This window comes from Chroicocephalus ridibundus, chromosome 19 (genome assembly GCF_963924245.1).
Source record: "Chroicocephalus ridibundus chromosome 19, bChrRid1.1, whole genome shotgun sequence".
In the NCBI taxonomy this organism is placed as follows: Eukaryota; Metazoa; Chordata; class Aves; order Charadriiformes; family Laridae; genus Chroicocephalus; species Chroicocephalus ridibundus.
In genome coordinates, this window is record NC_086302.1 from 6,043,959 (window position 1) to 6,066,965 (window position 23,007).

The 23,007-nt window shown below is 59.4% G+C and overlaps 1 protein-coding gene across 5 annotated transcripts in view; it reads left to right on the forward strand.

Moving 5' to 3' along the window:
• Positions 1-511: 511 nt before the first annotated feature.
• PTPRU (protein tyrosine phosphatase receptor type U) overlaps positions 512-23,007 on the forward strand; it is a 129,334-nt gene continuing 106,838 nt past the window's right edge. For 4 of the 5 annotated variants that reach the window (XM_063355642.1, XM_063355644.1, XM_063355645.1 and 1 more), the window contains exons 1-2: positions 512-615; positions 18,680-18,808. In XM_063355642.1, the coding sequence (XP_063211712.1) occupies positions 543-615; positions 18,680-18,808 (202 nt within the window). In that variant the 5' untranslated portion in view covers positions 512-542. Of the gene's footprint in view, positions 616-760; positions 813-18,679; positions 18,809-23,007 lie in introns of those variants that run through there. The other variant, XM_063355647.1, reaches the window with a different exon arrangement.

The following is a 23,007-nucleotide window of genomic DNA, read 5'->3' on the forward strand; positions in this document are numbered from 1 at the left end:
GGCAACCTCCCCCGGGACCGGGGGACCCCCGCCCCCCCCCCCCCCGTAGCCCTACGCCCCCGGGGGGGGCGTAGGGCTACGGGGGGGGGGGGGGGCGGGGGTCCCCCGGTCCCGGGGGAGGCTGCCGTGTCTGGCGGGAGGCGGGGCTCATTGCTGCTTGCGCGCACGGCGGCCGGCAGGGGGCGCCCCCGTCCTTCCCGCCGTGGCGGCGGCGGCGGTGCTTGGGGGGGGGGGGGGGAAGTGGGGGGGGGGGGCAGCGGCGCGGGGTGTGGGGGGGGCGCCCGCGCGCGCGGCGCTGACGTCAGGGCGGAGCCCAACCGCCGCCGCCGCCGCTTATTTGAGGCGCGGGGCGGGCGGGCGCGCGTGCACGGAACCGGGGGGGGTGTTCCCCCCCCCTCCCTCCCCTCTTCACCCTCCCCCCCTCCCGGTTCCCTCCCCCCCCCCCCTTCAACCCCTCCCGGTTCCCTCCCCTTCTCTCCTCCCCGCCCCCCCCCTCCTCCCTCAACCCCCCCCCCCCCCCCTCCGGTGCTACCGGTCGCACCATGCGAAGCGCCCGGGCGCTGCTGCTCGCCCTCGCCCTGCGGGTCTGCGCGTTGGACACCGAGACCCCCGCCGGTAAGAACGGAGAGAGGTGGGGGTGTGTGTGTGTGTGTGTGTGTGTACGGATGTTTCGGGGGGGGGGGCGCGGTGTGTCTCCGTTTGCTCGCCCCGTCCGGCTTCCGCCGCTCCACCGGTGTCGTCGAGTTGGGGACAACCCCGCTGGACACTGGCACGGGGGGAGCGGAGCCCACCCCCTCCACTCCCGGAGCCCGGTACCGGGGAGACCCCCATTATTCCTCACACCCTCCCCCCCCCCTCCTCCACCGGGAAGGAAAACTTCACCCCGGTGGCGGCGGGGGGGGGGGGGGGGGGCGTCGTTTGCGGGGCTTTTGGGGCGAGAGCGCACCGGGCAGCGCCCGCCGCCGGCGGGGGGCGGTGGGGTCCGAGTCCCGGAGCTGCAAAAGGGGGTCCCGGAGGGGGGGGGTGTATTTGGGGACCCTTCGGGACGAAGCGGGGGGTCCCGGGGGGGGGGGAGGGTGGGTGTATTTGGGGACCTTTCGGGACGAACAGGTGGCGGCCGAGGCCGCTCTCCGGCTGCAGCCTCCCCCCGCCTCTTGATGCCGCGGGGACATAATTAGAGTTTTGCCAAAGCGCCCTCGAATTTTTGAAATTTATTTTTAAATTTTTTGGCTCCTCTTCCCTCCATCCCTTGAGCGCTTTAGCGTTCAGACCCCCCCCCCCGTCCCCCCCCCCCCCCGCCCCAGCCTGACCCTGCGGGGTGCGGGGGGGCAGGAGTGGGGCTCGGGTGTTGCGGGGGGGGGGGGACAGAGTTTGGGGCTTCCGAGGTGTTTTTTGCAGGGGAAACTGAGGCAGGGGGGAGGAGGGAGCTGGTCCCTTGCTCCGGGGGGGCCCCAGGGCTGCAGCCCTCAGCTCTTGGCCGCTGCTTTGTGCATTACGGTGTATTTTTTGCCCGGTTGTTTAATTTTTTCACGTTAAAAATGAAGCGGCGCACCTGCATGTGCGCTCCCTATGTTGAGGCATTGATTATTCAGGGTTTTTTTTTTTTTGGGGGGGTGGTGGCCTCTCTCCAAAAATTATAAATAGTGACCCCCATCAGCAGAAAGCAAAATCCGGCTGGCGGGGGGGCGATGGATGGAGGGGATACGCAGCAGCTGAGGGTCCCCATGGCTCATGGAAGGTGGAGGAAATGGGGAGAGAATGGGTTTATGTTTTATATTTTACTGGGCCGGCGGGGGGGGGAACAACAGTTGTGTCTTGGGGTGGGGGGGAGATGCTGGTCTGCACACGGAGCAGCGCTGGCAGAGCAAGGAGGCGATAGGGGAAACTGAGGCACGCAGCTGGGGGGGTTCCCGTGTCCTCTGCCAGAGGAAGGGGCTTCTGCACCCCCCTCAAGGGTGTCGGGGGGGGTTCTTGCGCTGTGCTGCTCCCCGGTCTTGAGCTGTGTGTCCTTCTCTGATAGCCGTCCTGGCTGCGGGGACAGTAGTGGGGACCCAGCGGTGGGGCAGGGGGGGGCTCTGGGACCTGGCAAACCCCTTCCCCTCCGGGGGCTTCCGTCCCTGCAAGGTGGCATTTGTGAAAGGTAGGATGGAGCCCGCTCCCGGTGTAAATCAGGAGTGTGTTTACTCCAGCATTTCCCTGTTAGGTGCAGAGCAGGCTTGGCTCTCTGAGCTGGGGCGGGGGGGTGTCTGCGCTCAGCCCCCCGGCTCCATTGCAGCCCGCTTTTTACGTGAATCCCGGTGTTGGCTCCTGCCGGCTGCGGGGACATTGTCCGGCTGTGGGGACATCATCCGGCTGTCTCTGTGGGGCTCGGGGCTGTGTGGCAGGCAGGGCTGGTAAAAAAAAACCCACATGTGCTCTGGGGTCACCAGAGACCCCGAAGCCAGTGACGGGGAGGACCAGTGGCTTGGCTCTGTGCATATTTGTAAGAAAAAGTGGTTTTCTTGCTGCTCCTTGGCAAAAAAAAAAAGGGCGTAGTGTGATGCCTTCCACCAGTGGGGAAACTGAGGCACGGCGTGCCTATGACCGTGACCTCCGTGAGCCAGTGGCTGCTCTGGGCGTCCCCGTGGCAGCTTCCCCACGGGGCTTGGGATGCTCTTTGCTCCTTCCCGGAGCCCGCGAACTTTTGTGATTCATTAAGGTTTCGCGGTGGGGTGGGTGCCCGTCGGTGTTGTGCTTGTCACGGCGGGGGCCGGTGGCGGTGGGGGGCTTTGAACGGTGCTCGCTGAGCCTCCAAACCGAGCGGCCCCTCGTGCTCTTGCTGTGTCAGCCGGGGACCTGCCAGTTGTCGCACAGTTGTCACTGGTGTGGTTTGCCGGTCTCCTCTTTCCTCTCTGGGCTCTTCCCACTAAAACTCCGTAACCTTTCCCCATGGCCACCAGCCTCCCGGAGAGAGTCCCCATGGCCTCCCAGTCTCCCGGGCTCCGGGCTGGCTCTCAGGGTTCCGGGTTTGGCCACCGAGCAGCAGGTTCTGCCGGTTCAGCTCTTTCTTTTTCCTCCTCTTTTTGCCTTCCCCTGCTAGGAAGGGGGTGCAGCTCCGCTCCTCTCTATTGCACCCCCCCAAAAAAAAAAAATAAAAATCAGCAATAACTTGTTCTCCAGCTGTACCCCAGCCTGGTTTTGGGGACCCGCGGCCGCTGGCCCTGTGTGGGGCTCCTGCCGTAGTCATGCGGAAGCCGCTTGCCCTGGGCTCTGACTGCGCGAGCTGCGGTTAAACAAATAAAATACAATATGTGGCTGTGGAGCTTCCCCCGAAGAGGCTGGTGCCACTGGGGAGCCCCGTGCTGGGGTTGGGGACACCTCCGGTGGCACTAGGACTGGTCTTTGGGGGGGGGCGGTGTGTGTGTGGTTGCTGGTTGTGGTGGATGAACCCCTCACTGTGGGGGGGGGGGGTCCCTGAGGGTCCCGTCACCCCCCCATGCCCCGGATGGCCCTTGCGGGCTGGCGGGACGCAGCAGGGGTGACCCCGATCCCGCGGCGGCTGCATTGTCTGGGTGGAGTGAATGGGACCCCCCCCAGGAGACGCTGTCCCCAGGGCTGGGATTGGGGTCAGGGAGCGGAACAAATCCGCCTGGCGTCCCCCCCTCCGCCTCGGCCGTTAACTGCTGGGGGTCCCGTGGAGGGGGGGGGGGGAACAGGGATGCAGCGTCTGTGCATCCCAGGGCTGGTGGGGGTCGGGAGCCGGGGGGCCGTGTTCCCAGCTCTCCGGCTGCTGGGTTTGCCTGATCCTTCTTTTCCCAGCCTTTTGCCCGCTGTTTATTTCCCTCCACCTGGCTGCTGACGGGCTCTCCCATGCCAGGGAATTTTTTTCCTTCCCCGCTCCGCCTTCACCAAGCACAGAAAATGTGCGAGTGCTTTATATTTTCCTTGTCAGTTTGTTTCAGGCTTGGATTGTTGGTTGCTTTTCGCTCCCCCCGCCCCCCCCCCCCAGCCTGTTCTGCCATGCTGGGGAAGAGTCTCTTTCTCTTGCTTGCTCCTACATATGTGTTTTTAATACCCATGGCCTTTCCCGGAGCCTCCAGACACTGCAAACACCCCCTCAAGCCCCTGCACTGGGAGGATGCTCCAGAAAATCCTGTTGGTGTGCCCAGGGTGGAGGTTTCCTGCTCCTTTGGCTCTCCAGTGTCCCCTCTCCACGCGCTGGAGCCTGGCGGATCTTCACTGTCCGCAGGGGTGAAGCGGGATTTAGGGATGCTCTGAGTGATGCTGACGCTCCTGGATGGACCCGTCCCTCTGGCTCCGCATCCGCGGCGGAGGGTGGCAGTGCCTGTTTCCCCCCACCCCAAAGACTTGCAGTTGTATTTCCATAATTTTTGCCCTCTTCCCTTTGCGCCGAAACTCCAGTTTCATGTTTTTCCTCCCAGTGCTTGGACCTGCCCTGGCCTCGGGAACAGGGATGCTGGTGAGTCACCTCCTGGCCCGGACTGCACATTTTTCCCTTTTGTTATCCAAACTAAGACAAACCAGCCCCATTCCAGCTTCCCTGGGAGCTTTCCCGGAGCAAAGCCCAGCAGGATCCAGGCCCCTGGGGGAGGGGGGGTAGGGGGGCAGAGACGCCTCCTCAAAACAAAGGCAGATGCTTGTTGGTGGCTTTGACCCCTGCCCTGGCAGTGACGACCCCCCCGCCCCCCTCCGCTGCCTCTTGACGTTGGTTTTCCCCCTGATTGCACCCGGGATGGAGCTTTTCCATCGCACTCAACCCATTGCCCCATCCCGGCTCCGCAGAGGGGCTGAGAGCTCCGAGCACCCCAAAGCACCCCAAAAAAAGTCCCCTCCTGGCTGCAGCCCCCCCCAGGACTTTGCTGCTGTGGTTTTGGGTGGTTTTGGCAGTTGTGTGAGGGTTAAGTGCCAGGTAAATCCCTGCTGCATCCTCGGAGCTGGGAGGTAGCACCGGCTCCGGAGAGCCTTATCGACGCAGCCCTGCCATCTGCCTGCTTAAACCTCCATAAATAAGCTTTTTAATAATCTATTATTAACATGCACTATAATTGTCTTATTAGACATGTCTGGGAACCTTTAGTTACTGCATGATTAAATGTCAAGATTCCCAAACCTCCTCTTCTCCCCGACGGCCGCTTGGGATTCGCTTTGCGGCTTTTCTTGGATCCCGCTCTCCCGTTCCGGGCTGGGGACCCTCTTCCTTGTACTTGGGGAAACTGAGGCTTTCCCCTCCGGACAAGGAGGATTCCCAGCAATTAGTCCCCCGGAGCTAATTGCCCTCTCGTTGGCAGCCTTAAAATAAATAAGTCCTGGAGATGGAGCTTTTCCTTTCCGCTGCAGGTGGCCTGGCAGAAGCTGCTGCCGCTTTTCCCTGCGCCGGGATGGATGCGGGTGGGTGATGGGGTGGGTGCCAGCCTGCAGTGACCTGGGTGGGGGGGGAAGGCCCCTGGGGACACGGGACCTGCTCTTCCTCACCCGGTGAAGGGCATCTCTGGGGAGGAAGAGGAGGAGGAAGGCGCTGGAGCTGGTGGGTGCCGGAGGGACTTCCCAGGGTGTTCCCGGAGCCGTTTCCTTTCCCGGCGCTGGGAGCGGTTGGTTTTACACCCTCTGCCCTGATGGAAAGCCAAAGTCCAGCTGTGCTCCAACTGCTGGAGAGCAAATGCAGAGCCTCTGCCTGTCTCCTGCCCGTGGGGGCAGCCCTGTCCCCCCCCCAAGCTGCATCAGCTGCCCTTTTTGAGCTGTTTTTTGTACAAATCGGGAGTGTTTTTCCCGCTGGCTGGGCGCTCGTCAGCTGCAGCTCGTTCTGGGGCTTCTTTCCTGCTCCTCCAGGTCCTGCCCGGGGTGGCCCAGCCCTGGTTTGCAGCAGCCTGGGTGCTGGCGTTGGGGGGGGGGGGGGTAGGGGGGTGGACGTGACGCACAGATGTCCCGGGATAGCCCCTGGGTTTCCTACAGGTTTAAGGAGCTTTGCACCCCCATTTCTCCCGCCCGCGGAGCGAATCCAAGCGTGGATGGTGGCAGCTGCGTGTTGTGGGAGCCAAGAGGGGGCTGTCCCCATCTTCTGTCCCGTCCCCCTCCCCCAGACCTCTGCCAGACCCCAAATCCGGGTGCTGCTGCTCTGCTGGCTGCAGGGGTGGGACAGTGAAGCTCCCTCTGTGTCCCCCCCCAACCCCCGGCCATGCTGGGGGCCGTTCCCATGGGATGCCTGGCTACTGGGGTGCAGGGTGGGTGATGTTCCTGCAGTTTGGGCTTCAGCAGGGCTATGGGGTCCTGGTGTGTGACACCCCCCCCACCCCCCCCGCCCCCGACTCACAGCTGGAAGGAGCCTCCTGACTGTCTCTGGCCATAAAGTTGTTGTTTCCTGACCTTTCTGCACCACTCCCCCCCTTCCCCCCGCCCCTGCCCCCAGCCAAAGTGCCCCAGATGTTGGGAAAACAGGAGCTGGGTGAGGGTTGGTGGGTGCTTGGCACTCAGACTTCCCCCCCCCCGCCACCCCCCAGCATCCTGCACTGGGTCTGGGGGTGCTTTTGGGCAGCCCTGTCCCTTCTAGGGGGAGCAGGGACACAGTGCCTGCCCTGCACCCCTCTGCCTGCCCACCCTGGGGGGGCTCTGACCGTGGGCAGGGGGCTGGGGAAAACCCCCCCCCACCCCTCCATCCGTGCGGGGACGCAGCGGGGAGCGCAGCATTGCACCCTCGCGGCAGCCGGGGCAGGTAAATGTGTCGCAGTCACAGCAACTCTTGAATATTTTTTGTCATACGCTGGTTTTTTTTTTTTTTTGGCGCTTGGTGTTTTTTTTTTTTTTTTGTTATTTTATTTTATTTATTTGGCTTGAAAAATATTGGCGGATCGCCCGCAACGGGGTGATTGTGCCGGTGCGGATCTCCTCGGCTCCCTGTGGCTCCATCCCTCCTGGCTCCGGGGCTGTGCTGGGTGCCGGGCTCTGCTCCAGGGTGGCACCCGCCAGGTGCTGGGGGACCCCCTTGCTCTGGGGACACCTTCCCCCAGGGACATAAGCCAGTGAACAGCTTTGATTTCCCCCTTTCCCCACGTGGATCAGCCCTTTTTCGCCATCGTTAAGTTAATCAGGGTGGTGGGATGCAGCGCCGGGCTGGCTTGAGATGCTCTCCCAGGACAGGACGAGGGGATGGGGACACTGATGACCTGATGCGTCCTAACGAGGCCACTGTCCCCACGGTCTGCAGTGACCGTGCTGGAGATGAGCGGTGGCAGCCCCTGGGCATTTGAGCCTGGCGTGCTGCTTCGTGCTGGAGACCTTCAGCCTAATTAGCCCAATTAGCTCAGCCGAGGAGCAAGTGCGGCTTGCAGTCCAGCGTGCTTCACCCCGAAATTGGACCATGAGCTGCTGGATGGGGCGCCGGGAGGAGGTTGTCACCGGGAGGAGGATGTCACCCGGAGGCGAGTGGTGGCTGCTCTGGAAGAGGAGCTGAAGCGCTGCGGCCCGGCCGCCCCCCCATTACGGGGGGCTGGGCTTTGGGGTGCTTCCCCGGGGGGGTCGTCTCGCTGTGTGACGGGAGATGGTGGAATTGGCTTTTTCTCTGATGGGCCGAAGGGGATGGAGCGTCGCGGCCGCTCAGTTACGGAAAGCAAAGGCAGGTGGAGGGATGGAGTACGGGCAAATTGCCTTGCTTGGATGGATTTGGAGGCGTCTGTGGAGCTGCTGTGGGTTTGGGGGTGCTCTGTGGGGCTCCTCGGGGTGCAGCCCCCTCCCTGTCCCGGGCCGCGTGGTCCCGGTGCCTCGGTTCCCCCCGAATCTCGAGCCGTGATGGTGGAGAGTTCGACAGGAGGGATTTTAAAGTGGGGGCAGCGAGTCCAGGAAGATCCACCGAGGAATGGGGTCCGCTCCGGAGCCCTTCCCCTGCTGCTGGCAGCCCACCCGCGGGGACAAGGACCTGCCATGGGGCAGGGCAGCCCCACGCACCCCCGAGCGCCGGGTCCCGCGAAGCTCCTCACCCCATGACAGTGCGTCCCTGTCAGCACGTTAACACCCCATGTAATTAGCAGAATTAATGCCCTTCACATAATCACTAGGTGCTGTGATTCAGTTAATTAAATTAGCGGAGGTGGGCGATCCCTGGTCACCCCCCCCCCCCCCCCCCCCCCCCCCCCGCCGCCCCCAGCACCTCGGGGGCATCTGGTTCTGTGTTTTTGGTGGCAAAGACACAGAAGCACCTGGTGGAGGTGGGCGCTGGAGTTTCCCAGTGGGTTTTTGGGAAAGGAGCAGCTCGGGGGTGACTAACGAAGACCCCCCCCAGGGCCAGGGCAGGCTCCGGCCTCTCCCCTTGGGGACAGGGATGCCATGGGGGGGTCGCAGATGCCCAGCCGGGTCTTTTCCCAAGGACTATCCTTGTGTTGCTTATTTTTTTTTTTTTTTAAACTGTATTTTCAGCTGTCTGCTGAGTGATAATGTCCCATTGATTTTCCTGCAGCCTGCTTTCCTTGGATTATAACAGCATCAAACCAAAGCAGCGCATCTCTGCGCTGGGCTATTTCTTTCTTTTTTTTTTTTTTTTTTTTTAAAAATTTTGTTTTATTAGTTGAACTTTTAATTTAGTAAATGACCCAGGCTCCTGCCCGGGGACCTGCTGCTCACCGTGCCCGGCTCCGAACTGCATCTCTTGGTGCAAGGGGCCGTCTCCTGCCTCTCTTCCCGGGTTATCCTGGTCGGACTGGGTCGGGGATGGGAGCTGGGACCCGGCGGGGGCAGGATGGGTGCGGGGAGGGGTGGGGGGGGCGAGGTGCTGACGTGGGGTTGTGAATTCCCACCTGCTCTTCCAGCCCTGTGCAGGGTCTCTTCTCTCACCACCCGCTGCGCTCTACCGAATTTTTCAGTTATTGCTGCAAAATCTGTGTAATCCCGGAGTTTGGAGCATGTGGGCTGAGGATTTTGGGGGTCAGTACCCCCCCACACCCCGACTCCCCATGGGGATGGGGGCAGCTCTGGGGCAGGGTGGGAACTCAGCGCCTTGGTCAAACTGGCTGCCCAAAGCGGGGTCCCCATGGGGCCATGCCCAGGCCTGGGGGGGGGGGGGAGTGCTGTGGGACACCCCGTCATGGGTGGTGGGGGGGTGAGAGATGCTCGTGCTGGGGTGGGGGCGAGGCAGCGGCTGCATCCCGGTCTGCGGGAGCAAGGGGAAAAAAAAGTTGGGGAAGGAAATACCGGGAGTGGGGCTTTGGGTGGCTGAAATGGTGGAGGGGTGGCGGCGGGGGGGTTTGAGAAGTGGTGGTGGGGATTTTGGGGCGTCTGAAGGGGGTGCTGCAGGCGACCCCCTCCCCCGCCCAGTGTTGCTCGCTGTTTTCCTTTCCCTGGAGCTGGATGGAAGGTCCCGAGCCTTCCCGTGGGGGACGTGGTGCAGGTGGGTGCTGCGCCCCAGGGGCACGATCCAGCCCTGGGGGTCTCCAGGCTCACAGGAAGGGTGGTGCGTCCCCATGCCTGGGTGGCGGGGGGGGTGGGGGGGGGCATGCAGGGGATTTGGGGTTCCACCGCGGGGCTGGGGAGCGGGTCCCTGCCCAGGAGCGACCAGGGAGGAGGGAAGGAAGGAGCCGGGGTGCACCGCGCACCCTCTGTGAGTCCATCCCGCGCCCCGGCTGTTGGCCACCAGGTCATCTTCACCCCACTGGGAGAGTGAGACTGATAGGAGTAAAATGAGGTTTTTCACCCAGTTCAGGAGGAAAATAAGGGTGAAAATGGGCAAAATTTTTACACTGAAAGTGTTGTCAAGCGTTGGAACAGGCTGCCCAGGGCAGCGGTGGAGTCGCCATCCCTGGAGGTGTTTAAAAGCCGGGCAGACGTGGTGCTGAGGGACACGGGGTAGTGGTGGCTTTGGCAGCGTTGGGGTGATGGTTGGACTCGATGATCTGAAAGGTCCCTTTCCCACCTCGACCGTTCTATGATCTTGTGCGACCCAGCTCGAGGTTTTGCTTTCAGGGATGTGGATTCAAACCCATCCGTGCACCGAGTCTTCCAGGTCTCAGCAGCGTGGCGTCCCCGCGGGGGCAGCGCTCCTGCCTGCTCGCCCTCGGAGCTGCAGAGGGCGGGGGGGGGGTGGGCGCCTGCCTGCGTCCCACCTGCGTTTTATAGGGCCTAGGAAAAAATAAAGGGGGTGGGGACGGGCTTTGAGCAGCTTTCCAGGAAAAAGGAGAAATTTTATATTTTATTTTGGACCATTGGCAAAGCAAAGCTGGCTTCGCGGCCCGTGCTGCCGGTGGCGGAGGGGAGGTATTAAAAGTAATAAGCTGTTGAGGAAAGGCATCCGCGGGCTTCTGCGACTCTGGATTTAAAACGTGCCGTCCCCAAGCGCCGGCTGCTTTTATACCTAACACCCGCACCCTGAGGAAATTATTTTCCTGGTTAAAAGAGTTTTTAACCTCTGGGAGCACTGGGTGGCACTGGGATGCTGATGGAGACCCCCAGATGAGTTTGCTGGAGCTGCTGGTTTTTACCCCAGCCGGAGGGAGGGAGGGAGGGAGGGATGGATGGATGGATGCCCAGCTGGTGCTGCCAGGGATGGCCGAACCCAACCGGGGGACTGGTAAAAACACCCCGATAATGGGTTTTGGGGCTCAATTAGCCGTATCCTCCCTTTTACCTGGCCGAAGGGTGCCCGGCTCGGTCCAGCACGTTCCCCCCGGAGCTGTGACACGGACTCCCTGGGCATGGAGAACCTTTTTATTCCCCCAATGGGGGTTTCTACCGGTGGCTGTAACCTGTCTGTCCCCCCCCGCCATTTAATAGCGGGGGGTTTGGCTGAGCCCACCCCCCCATCCCCGGTGCTGGCAGCCGGGTGCGCGGATGATTGATTTACCCACGTCAGCCCCATCGCCACCTTCAAACCTCAGTGTCGGTCTTCCCACGTTGCTTTTCCCGGTGCAACCGGAGGAGGAGGAGGAGGTCGACCTGGATTTCGCATTGCACTGAGACCTTCCTCCCCGCTCCTCTTCCTCCCGCTCTGATTTTTCCCAAGGGCTGGGGGGAGGATGCTGGGCACGGCGGGGACCGTGCAGCCCCGTCACCGGCTGGTTTTGCTGCGCGGCTCCGTTTTCCGCCTCGAAAGGCCATAAATAACCCGGCGGAGCTGCATCCCCGAGGCCCCACCCGCGCTGGCATGTGCTCCATCAGGAGGATTAGGCCCCCGGCACGCTTCGCTCCCGCATCCATCACTGCGGAGAGGTGGTACCCGAGGGTTGGGGCTGGGGGGGGGGGAAGACTGAGGGATTCCCCTACTTTTTTATCCCCTGAAAAATGGGGTTGGTTTGGAAAACTCAGTCTTTCCCCTGATTTCTGGAGCCAGGGGTTGGTGTTGGAGCCCCCCCGGGGCTGTGGCGATGCTGCTGCCGTGTCCTGGGGTAGCTCTTTCCCTGTGGAACTCATGCCAAAGGAACGGCTCTGTCCTGGGGGGTTCCCCAAAATCAACATTTCACCCTCGAGCCCCACGATCCTGGTTTCTTTGGGTCCGTGGGCACATTGCGGTGGGTTGCCTTCAGTGGGGCCATGGGGTCCTGATGGTAATAAAGGAGCCAGGGGGAGAAATGAGCTTTTTCTCCCCAGTTTATTTTCATCCTTTTTTCACCTTTTTTTTTTTTTTTTTACCTTCCCCTTCACCCCCCCGCCAAGGTGGCACCGTGGCCTGGGAGCTGTAATTGCACAGTAAGCAATCGATAACGGCGGGACGGAGCTTTCCGAAGGCCTGCCTTGTTTTTCTTCTTACGGAGTGGAAGAGGCAGCCCTGACTATGTTAATTAAGTGACGGTTAATTATTAAAGCGCTTGCGTTGCAGGTTAGTGGCCTCCTGGCCGTTTCTGTGCTGCGGGACCTCTCCTGACCTGGGTATAAATAAGGGAGGAACGATGCTGGTCCTTCCCGGGGGAGCAGAGCCGCCTGGATCCGGGCACGGCACTGGGATGGGGTCTTAATACCCACGTTTGCTCCAGCCGTGGGGCTGACACCCCCCATAGCATCACTGCGTGCCCCATAGCGTCACTGCAAATGCCCGGCTGCGCCCGCGTGGGGGTGATGCAGCCCCCCGAGAGCTGCTTTGGGGGTGGGAGGGAAGGGGAGCTGCGTTTTGCAGCTGGATGTGCCCCAGGCAGGGACTCAGACTTGGCAAGATTAATTATTCCCCCTTTTGCTTTTAAACGCATCTTCCTCATCAGGTGATGCGCGTGGTCCTTGCCCAAGCGTGAGCCCGCCCCCAGGCATCCCGAACCCTCCAGACTTGTAATTTTTCCGGTTGTATTTGTAGTTACGGGCTTGGGGATGCCTGTAACTAACCCACATCTCCCGCTTCCCACCTTGTCCCCGCGCCCGGGGTCCCTCCCAGGCTCCCGGGGCCGGAGATGGAGCTGGGCTCTCGCCACGGGAGGTTTGACACCTCCACGGGGACTTGCAGGTAAACCCCATAGTCTAACAGGCAAAAAAAAAAAAAAAAAAAAGAGTTTTATGTCTTCTGTAGTTGCCGGTAGACGGATATTGTTCTCCTAGTCCTGCGCTTTCCAAACACTGAGGTTATCAGGCATAAGTGACTTATTATGCAAATCCTCCGTCTTAATATCTGGCTGCTCTCTCCCTGGAATTGCATTGGCTAAAGCCCATGCGTTGTTGGAGCTGCTAATGTTTACACATTAGCTTCTTTGGCTAATAGACAAGGCTTCAAGTTGCAAATTGATGTTTCTTACAGCTGAGCAAATTATTTTTCTATTAAATGCAATATTTAAAATGATTTGGAGAAGGAAAACAAACTACTGGCGAGAACGTTAATGGAGCTGCTTTCCATATTCTTCTAATCAGCTTTTATCGGGGCCAGGAAATCGGTAATTTTTCTTTAAATGTTTCTATTTCGCGGAAGTAGGGGAACGGAGAGGAGCAGGGAGAGTGTTTATCGTAATCTCCGGTGTGTGTAAAGCACAAAAACACTTGTAGTTGCCTGTTGCGCGTTTACCCAAGGTCCTTCGGTGGTGTGAAGCGCAGCTTGGGAGGGGGGGTTTGGTTTCCCTCCCCTTGCCTGGACTGGAAGAGACGATCCCAAACCCCGGGGGGTCGGGCTTGGCTGGGGGCTGGAGCTGCCCCGTGCGATGCTGGGGATTCCCAGGGCTCTCCGTGGGCGCGCGATGCCGGGACGCTGCCGCGCAAGGACCCCCTCGCCATCCCGGTTGTCTCACCGAGCTGGATTCCTCGGTGCTGCATCCCCCCCGAGTGAATCCCAGACCCCTGTACAGCATCGTCCCCCGGGAGTCTGAGCCCCCCCCCCCCCGGATAAAAATGGGGTTTCCAATCCCGTATCTGTTAATAATCTCAACTGGGAGCCTCCAGTGTGGTACGCGCAAGATCCTGCTGGGATAAGAAGCGTGTTTAATTTTAGCTGGATTGCAGTATGTGTTCCCTATCCCCCGTGTCTGCTGGCGCCCGGGGGAAAGCGGCTCCCGGCGTTTCCTTCCCGGGGCACGTTCCCGTAGGAGCGTGCCGAGGAAATCGCCTGTAAATAGCAGCGGGGCTCTGGGAGGTGGGGAGGCTGGCTCGGCTCCGCGGGGGTGCCGGGGAAGGGATGGCATCTCGCCGGCGTTGCTGGAGCTGGATCCCAGCAAACCCCGGCTCCAGGGGCTTTCCGTCATCCCCGGGGATGATGCCGGTTGCTGGTGGCGTTATGGGACTCTGCCAAGTCACCCGCGTGCCTCAGTTTCCCTATCTGCAGCAGCACTAACCATTTATCCTGTGTAAAGAACTTGATCCTTTGGTGCAGAAAAAGAGCATCTTTCTCACATGCGTTAGGAGGAGAGGGCTTGGGCGCCATAGTCCAGGGCTGCATGACTTTACGTAGCCTCCGGCTCCATCCCTGCTCCTGGGAAGTAGTGAAAACTCTGGATTTGGGAGGAAAAGGAGCTCCGCTCGCCCCCTGCCCCATCTCGGTGCGTTTGGATGATGGTGACGATGGGTCGTAGCCCTGTGTTGCTGAGCGGGGTGTTTGCGTGCGACCGTTTGGCTGTTGGAGCGATGCGCGGTGTGTCCTGCGGGTACCCGAATCCTTCTGATTTCCTGCTGGTGGTTACGCGGGACGGGAGATGCTGGGAAAGGCCAGGAATGAAAAATTAATCCTGACTCCATCCAGAAGGTCACCTGTGTTGGCTTTCCCAGCTGGTACCTGCACCACGTGCAAAGGGGTGCTGGAGGCTTGTGCCCCCAAGATGCTGCATCCCGAAGGTGACCGTGGGGCTAATCCAGTCCCGGATAAGCCAAAACAGGAGCAAAACGGGCTTTTTCCCCGTCAGTTGGCTCTGCTTCATCCTGGTGCTGTACTGGGAGTCCTGGCACCCGCTCCAAATTTTTCTGATGAGTCCATGCTTGATGAAATTTAGATATAACCCCCTTTTTTTTAATTTTTTTTATAAGGCCTTTCCACTTCTAGCTAAGTTATTCATGTAGCATCTCCATCCGATGATTTCCCGAAGGGCCTGGGCGGTGTCGTTGGCCCCCTCGGGCTCCGGGAGCGTGCCATCCCGTCACGGATGGTGCCAGGCCGCCCTTTAGCGCCGGAGCCTTTTCAAGGCTGCTCTGTAAAAGAAAAAGAGAAGCCCGTGGAGCATGTCCTACGGTGCAGGAGGTTAAACAGGAAAGGTTTAAGTGTGTAATTAACTTTGAAGCGAGAGGAGCGTAGACTCGGCAGATGAAAGAGCGCCGGGCGGGCTGGTGGGCAGGCGGCCACGTTCCTCAGTGGCCATGAAGATTTAATTAGACGCCGTCCATTGTGCTTGGTTGTTTGGTCTTTCTTTTCCTCCCTCTTCTTCTTGAACCCTTCGTTCCTCCTCTCCCCCCTCCCTTGACTTCCCTCCTCTCCATCCCTGGGAAGGGGGATGCTGGGTGGCACTGGTCCCCAGGAAGGATGCTGGGTGACACTGGTCCCTGTCTCCCTGGTGAATCCATTAAGCCACGTCTGTCTCTCTTTTTTTTTTTTTTCCTTAAAAAAAAATTGGTCTGTCTGGTGTTTAACCCCCATATTAGTGCTCACCCCTCTGCTCCCCTCTCCCGGGGGCATGTCCCGGTGCCGCAGTGGTACCCGGGAGGGATGCTGGGTGGCACCGATACCCAGGGTGGATGCTGAGCAGCACTGATACCTGTCTCCCTGGCAAATCCCTCAAGCCGCCTCTTTTTACTTTCTTTTTTAAAAATATTGGTCCGTCTGGTGTCTAACCCCCGTGTTTAGCGCTTGCCCCTTTGCTCCCTTCTGCCCGGGCACGCTGTGGTGCCAGGGAGGTGGCAGCGGTACCCGGGATGGGGATGCTGGATGTCAGTGGTACCCAAGGAGGATGCTGAGCAGCGCTGCTCCCCATCTCCCTGGCAAATCCCTCAAGCCATCTATTTTTACGTTTGTTTTAAAAAAATTTCGGTCCATCTGGTGTTTAACCCCCACGTTAGCGCTCGCCCCTCTTCTCCCTGGGCGCACCACGGCGCCGGGGGGGATTTGTGTGAGGCGTTTAACAGGGCATGGCTCGTCCTTGGCAGCGGGTGCCTGTCGTGCCGTGGGGCAGGCTCTGGGTTTGGGGGGGATTTAGGTGACTTTGGGGTGTCACTCATCATCTTGGGTGCCTCGTGCCCCCGGGGAGCAGACCGTCACACCCCCGGCAGTATTTTTAGCCACTCTCACAGTTCAAATCGCGCCTCCTTGCGCTCCCCGCCTGCGTCCCACCGCCCGGAGCTGCTGGTGCCCAGCCTCCCGCCAGCGCAGGGGAACTTATTTCCCACCATTTTTTAGGGCTCATCCGGACCCAGAGTTCCTCATCCCGGCTCCTGCAGCCCACATCTCGCTGCCGTTAGCCCTGAGGATGGGTATAAGCATCCCCGCGGCTGCAGACAGGTGTTTGGGCTGGCAGTTTCCCTGCCTCCCTTGCAAACGTGTTGATAAAACCTGAATTATTTTTTTTTTTTTTTTTTACAAGCCCCTCTGGGTTTACCCCCTTTTGACTTGCCACGGCTGCTGGGGGAACCCACAGCCACCCCTTCTGCACCGGGGAAGTTGGCGTTTAATTGCTCAGATGTTAATTTTTATACCCCTCTTAATTTGGTGGTGGGGAGGGAGAAGGGGCTGGGGGTCGAGCTTCTCCCCAGCCCTGCCCTTGGATGGGGGGAGACGGTGCCAAAAGCCTCCCACAGCTCATGGCAACCAGGGCTCCGCAAAACCTTCTGTATATTTTTTTCCCCCCCCCCCCGTGTATATACAAATCGGAGACAATTTTATCTGTGGGATGGGGCAGCCGGTCGAGCCGCCTTCGTTTCGTGCTGTGGATGAGGGGAGCGGGTGGGAGGGAAGGAGGTGGTGGGGGGGAAGCCATAACGATAAACCTGTCCGAGGAGGGAGACGGATGGGCTCGGCCAGCTGTGCCTCCGCCAGCGAAATAGCTCCTCCGCGGAATTGCATTTTAAGCTTCTGGAGCCCGGGCATCGACTCGCAGGTGGCCGAGGATCCAGCCATGGGGTGAGGGAGCAGTGGGGAAACTGAGGCACGGCACCGGTTGGTGGCAGTGGCCGCGCTGGGGCTGGCAGTGGGATGCAGCCCGGGAGGAGGAGGAGGAGGTTACGTCTTTCCCAAGTGGGAATAATTTACAGGGGGTGAAGGAATTGCTTTTCCCTGGGAAATGGGGCTCTGAAACGCTCTTCCCTCCACTCTGGTTTCTCAGAGAGGAAAAAAAAAAACCAAAAAAAAAAAAAAAAAAACAACCCCAGCACTAAGAACGAATTTCTGCATCCCAGAATATCCCATTTGAGCAGATCTTGGAAAGAAACATTTGGGGTTTTTTTTTTTTTTTTTTTTTTTAAATCAGTTGGCACTTAGTTTCTGACACGTTGTTTTATTTTGAAATTATTTCCCCCCCCCCCCCCCCTTTCCTTCCTGGAAAATTTTGACAGATTTGTGCTTTTTCTCCCATTGGAAAGCGCAGCCAACTTCCAAACTCTTTTTAAAATCCGGTGTGTCTCGTGGTGAGAGCCGAAGGAGCCGGGGAACCGGGGGCACATCCGCACGTGGGCTGGGCAGACGCTCCGTTTCGGGAAGGATTTTGAGAAAGCTGTGAGGTCTCGGTACCTCCAGGCATATAAATAGGAGAGAATTTGTGGTTTTTGGTTGTTTTTTTTTTTTTTTTCGTTCTTTTAAAAGAAGTTCCTTGTGGTTCTGGGAGGAAAAAAAAACCCCACAACCTTGCTGATGGAGCCGGAGCGCGGCCCGGTGCTTTAAAAATATGAGTGTAAAAGGGGGGAAAAAGTCCCAAATCTGTTCTCATCTAGGACCGTGTTGGGAATCGTCATTTTATGTGCATTTTATGGGTTGTTTTTTTTTTTTTTTTTTCCCCCAGCGTTTGGACTCGCGTTTGCACAAGCGACGTGTCCGAGCATCCCCTCGCACGGGGAAGCGCAACCTGTGCCGGCAGCGGCGAGACCGTTAACGGGCAAATCCCTGGGCGGCAGCAGGAATTACTGATGTAATTTGGGGATAAAATAGGAAAAAAAAAAAACAACAAACCAAGACAAAACCAGCAGAAATAATCCCCGGGCCCGGCTCTGCTTTCACGCTGGCCCATTAGGGGATATTTGCCTTTGTTCGTTGTGCTTGCTCAGGGCTTCCCTAACGCGCCTGCCCTCGTCAGCCCAGGGGCTCGTGTTAATTAGCGCTGGTGCCCTGGTCCCAGTGTAATCTGTGGGTTTAATGGAACAATAGGTCAGTGTTAACGAACCGGCCCCGAGCGGCCCCCATGGGCCCACGCCAGCCCCAGAGCTCCCGGTTTGGCGGGATGGGGGGGGATGGATGGGGGGACGCGGGGATTGGATGGGGGATGGATGCAGGGACGCGGGGATGGATGGGGGATGCAAGGATGGATGGGAGATGCAGGGATGGATGATGGATGCGAGATGCCGGGATGGGAGGCTGGGTGGCATCTCAGTGTGCTGTCACCGTGTCACCTCGGTACCCGCGGGGACAAGTGGTTTCTTGGCGTTTATTCTGATTCTCCGTGTCCAGCCTCGCAGACCGGGGAGGTGGTGCAGATAAAAAAAAAAACAAAAACAAAAAAAAAAAACAAAAACAAAAACAAAAAAAAACCAACAAACAAACAACCCCAAATCCCCCCAGAATAAATAAAAGGGCTCAGAAGTGCCATCCCGCGGCTGGGGGGGTTCAGTGATGCGCTTGTAGGGGTGTAATCGCTGCGGCTTGTTGGAGGTCCTGGCTGAGACCTGTCGCTCTCGTGTCAGGCAATGAAGGACAGACCCCCTGAGCTCAAGGTCAAACACGCGGGGGCCGGCGGGGGGCTGAGGTCAAAGCAGGGTTTTTGCAGGAGCCCTCGGGCTCTCGCCAATCTTTCTGCGACCGCTGCAGGCGAGTGCCTGTCTCCTGGGAGAAACCCCCACCCCGTTCGGTGACCGGCCCCCGGGAAGCAAAGCTGGGAGCTGCGTGGGGGGACCTCCATGGGAGCTGAGACCTGCCAGCTCGTTTCACTGGTGGGGGAACTGCGTGGGAGGAGAAATGGGCGATTAGCAGCAGACGAGACCATATCCTCGCTCACAGGTGTCCACGGGGGGGATGCCTGGTGTCCCCCTGTCCCCCACACCATCCCGGCAGGGCTTTTGGGGAGGAATTGGTTGATTTGGGGTCTCCACGGGGGCTGATGGGTCTCTCTGTCCGCAGCCGGCTGCACCTTCGAGGAGGACGGGGACCCGAACCAGTGCGAGTACAGCCAGGGCGAGGACGATGACTTCAGCTGGGAGCTCGTCCGCAGCTACATGATGCCACACCTGATGGCTGACCTGCCTCACGGTGAGTCCTGGTCCCCAGCGGGGCCACGCTTGTGTCCCCCCCAGCCCCGTGTCCCCGGGGACCTCTGCTCCAAGCCCACCCCTCGGTCCTGGACCCCATAGCCGGACCACGTGGCTTCTCCCCGTTTAATTCCGGCAGCGTTTGAGGCTTGGCTTGTCCTCGGTCGCGTGGGCAGGGTGCTGCTGTGCCCGCCGGCAAGGTGTGATGAGCTGCGTCGGTCCTCAGCGCAGTGGGGCGGGATGCTGCGTGGCCCTGGGGTGTGTGTGGGGGGGGAGCGTCGCTCGGGGACAGGGGACCCTGCTGCTGTGGGGGAAGGAGGGTTTTTAACAGCACAGCAGGGACAGGGACATCGGATGGCTCTGAGCCCCGTGTCGCTGTGTAACCCCCGTCACCCCAAACCACCCCGGGACAGGAGGAACCTGCAAACAGTCCCAGAGTGTATTTTTGGGGTAAAAAGACAAGATTTCCAGCTCTGCCTCCTCTACCATGGCTACGTTTGTCGCTCGGGCACCCCCAGTCCTGGTCCCTGGGGGCTGCGGGGGGGATGTCCCCTCCACCTTGGCATCTCCCTGCCCGCGGGATGGCAGCAGCGTGGGCGGCTCTCCACGCTCCCCGCGGGGCTCGGCAGCGTCTCCGGCGATGCCAAATTCCCCATCTGGCCTCGTGAGCGGCATCTGCGGCTGCCGCCAGCCGGGATGCGCCCGGATCCCGTCGTAAAGGGGCACCTTTGGAGCTGCTCTGCTCCCTGGTGTGTCGGCTCCTGCTGCTCTTCCAGGTTTGGGGGCTCATGAGAAATTCCCATCTCTGGGAGTCGTGGAAAAGGGGGGAAAAAAAATGCGTTTCTGGCTTTTACGAGTGTGGGGAAAGGCTTGTGGCTGTGAGTTGGAGGCATCGTTGAAGCCTTGGGAGTGTTAAGGAAGAAAATGCAGCTGGACTTGCTTCTCCCATTTTTTTTTTTTTTTTTTTTTTCAAAAATTTCATTGCTTTTAAACCAGTTTTCATTATTTTCTGGGTCCACCTCCTCGCTCCGATGGGCAGGCAGGGGGAGCAGAGCCAGCCACGGGGAGCTCCCCATGTCCCGTGGGGGTGGCGTGGGCACCGTCCCTGGTGGCGTTCGGGGGCTCTGCTCGCTCCCAGCTCCAGACCCCGTCCCGCTGTGACACCCCCCCCCCGCCCGGTTATCCCTGTGCCCATTCGCTTTGCGAGACGCAGCGGGCTCGGGATGCTCCGCGTTTTCGGGACCTGCCTGATCCCGGCGCTCCGGCTCCTGGTGCCCAGCGGGGAGGTCAAGTCCCAGGCTGAAGCTGGGCAGAAAGAGAGAAAAACTGGTTTAGAGCTCGATAGTACAAATGCCCCTTTTTATTAAAACACTAACTGCTTTATAGAAAACTCTTTACTGCTCTGTCAATCTGCCTCCAGCTGTTTATCTCGTGCCTTGTTCATGCCAGGCATTAATTTGGCTTTTTGCCTCCGCTAACCCTCCTCTTCCTTTACCTTCTCCTCTTCCCATCACCTTTTCCTTCCTTTCCCATCCCTGCCGGCATGTCCTGGGCGAGGGCAAAACAACGCCGACAGATCCCGGCTCTCCCTTGATGATTTTCCAAATAATTGCTTTAAACTGAACTATCCTAATTTGTGTGTTTGTGCGCCTCGGGGGGGGAGTGAGTTTCCCGGGGCGGCGAGGACGGGGAGCAGAGCCGGGGGTGGAGATGGCTCAGGATGGAGGGTCTTAAACCTGTAATTAGTTGGATTTTCTGCTCGGTTTTCAGCCGTAATTTAAAATCTGCAGCAAACTGCCTGAGTTTTGAGCCTGGGGGCTGAAGGGGTGGGGTGGAAGGGGCTGCTCCCTCTGCTCGAGGAACTGTCTGTGGCTTAGCAAGAGATGGGGGCTTATACGAATGCAAAGAAGTTTAAGAAATAAACTCCGCAGTTGATGGAGAAGCGGATGCGACCGTCCCCGGTGGGATGCTGAGCTGTGAGCGTTGCAGCATCCCGGGTCCGGCCCCCGGGAAGAGCATCCCTCCCTGATGGTGACACCCAAAGGGATGCTGGTCCCCGTAGCCGGGGGCTCCCCTAATAACAGGTAGATGCTGTTTGCTCATGGCCTTGGGGCACCCAGTGGGTGCAGGGACCCCGTTTTTGCGTGGTTTTACCCCGGTGTCCGTGGGGGGTTGCGCACGAGGTTCCCGCAGCCTTCTCGCCCCTCTCGGGGCCCCCCCGCCCCCCCCAGCAGCTCGGTGGATGAAAGGTATTTCACAGCACCGGGGCCTCTCCGGGGAGCGCTTTCCAAAGGAGTCTCGTGGTCTTAGATTAAAATGAGTTTTTATTGGAGATCAGCCAGTTTCAAGGAGCGGAGGATTTATTGGAGCGGCTGCTGGCTGCCGGCCACCCACCTCCACCTCTCCATCCCTCTTTCTCCTTGCCGCCTTGTTTGGTCTGGGTTGTTTTTCCCCCCCCCCCCGCCCCATCTCTTCCCATCGTGACTTGTCTCCCTCTTTCACCTAAAGAGGATGGATGGGTCTCTCCCACGTTGCAATTGTGATTTTTATTTTATTTTTTTTGGCTCTTTAGTGGTGTTTTTTAAAGGAGCCGGGTAAGGCAGGGCTGAGGCTGCACCGTCGCTGTGCCTGCTCCGAGATCGCTCTCCCGGGATGCTTGGGGTGCGCTTTCCTCCCGCTCTCCCCCGAGCGTCTCCTCGGCTGGTCCTCGCCTGCCTTCGGGCTCTGCGATACCGAATCTCCTTAGAAGCCCCGCTGTTCCGAGGCTGGGGAGAGGAGGCACCGCGTGTGCCCTGCTCTGGGTCCAGCCGGGTCCCCAAATCCCTTTGAGGAGCAGGTGACGGGGTGGGGGTGGGGGGTCCAGCAGGCAGGGATGGGGCAGGGGAGCGAAATCAGGCCAGTTTCTCCATCTTCCTGGGGTGAAACACAAGTTGAGGTGGCTTAATGAATAGCGAAAAAAAGCAGGGTGTTTTGGTTAAGCCCCGTATGAATTTGGACGGGACGGATCCAGGGTGGAGCATGGGGTCGGGTCCCTGTCCTCATCCCCGCGGAGATGCCGGGTGCCCCTTAGAGGAGAAGGATGCTCTGCGGAGCTCCAGGGACTCCCCGGGAGAAGGGGGCAGGCGCCTCTTTTTTGTCCCCGCTTGAATTTGCGGGTGGAAACTTAAAGGAGTTGAGTTCAATTGGGAGAAACTGGGGCAAAAGCTCCCCGTGGAGGCCCCGTGCCCTCTTGCCCCCCCCCCCCGCTTCCCCCCGACTCCGCAGCCCCATCCCAGGGACCGGAGCACCCGGGCTCCTCCGCTCTGCGCGGCTGGGCTCAAAAATACCGAAACGTCATATTTGTGGGTGTTGGTTCCCACCCACCCCCCCCCCCCCCCAAACGGTGCTTTTTCCTAGGTTTTTCCTTCCAAACTCAGTGAGATCAGAAAACCCTCTGTGAATCGGGGTATCTTTTCCCTGCTCGGCTCTTCCCTCCGAGCACGGAGCTGCCATCGTGCTCCCCTGGTAACCGCATTGAGATGCCCCAACGTGGCCGTGTCGGGGGGGTGACCGAGCCGTTGTCCCCACCCTGATGAGCTCCGGTGTCTCTCCATCCCCTCCAAGGAGTCTCTCCTTCAGCCGATAGCTCCGGCGCCGCCTATCCATTAAAAAACCTGAAAAATTAAAATCAAAAATTAAAAATTTTTTTTTTTTTGGCTCCTGGGGGAATTACTCCGGGCTGTCCAAGGAGGCCGTGGCGGTGACAGGTCCCCCGTGGATGTTGGGGATGCTGCTCCTGGGGCTCGGCGCGGAAGCGGGGAGCGGGTACCCTGTTCCGGTGCCGGCTCTGACAGACGGAGAAGGAAAACGGAGGCACCGTCGGGCTCCGTCTTTCAAAGCCGTTTCCTGGAGGCAGACGCTGGAGCGCTTGGACCCTGTCCCCTGGCACCCCTTGGCTGGCGGTGCCGCCCTCTGCCTGTCACCCTGCCTGCCTTTCGCTGCCTTTTAATAGCTCTTTGGTTTTATTATTTAATTTTTTCTAAAAAAAAAAAAAAAAAATAAAAAAAAAAATTATTTTTATCTCTCGGTGGTTTTGCAGGAGGAAAAAACACGTCGAGACGGGGAAGAAGAGGTGGGAGGAGGGGGAGCGTGTTCTTCCCTCCTCTCCTTGCTGAGCTGTTTTGGGTTGTTCCCAAAGGATGCGGGCAGGACCCTCGGGAT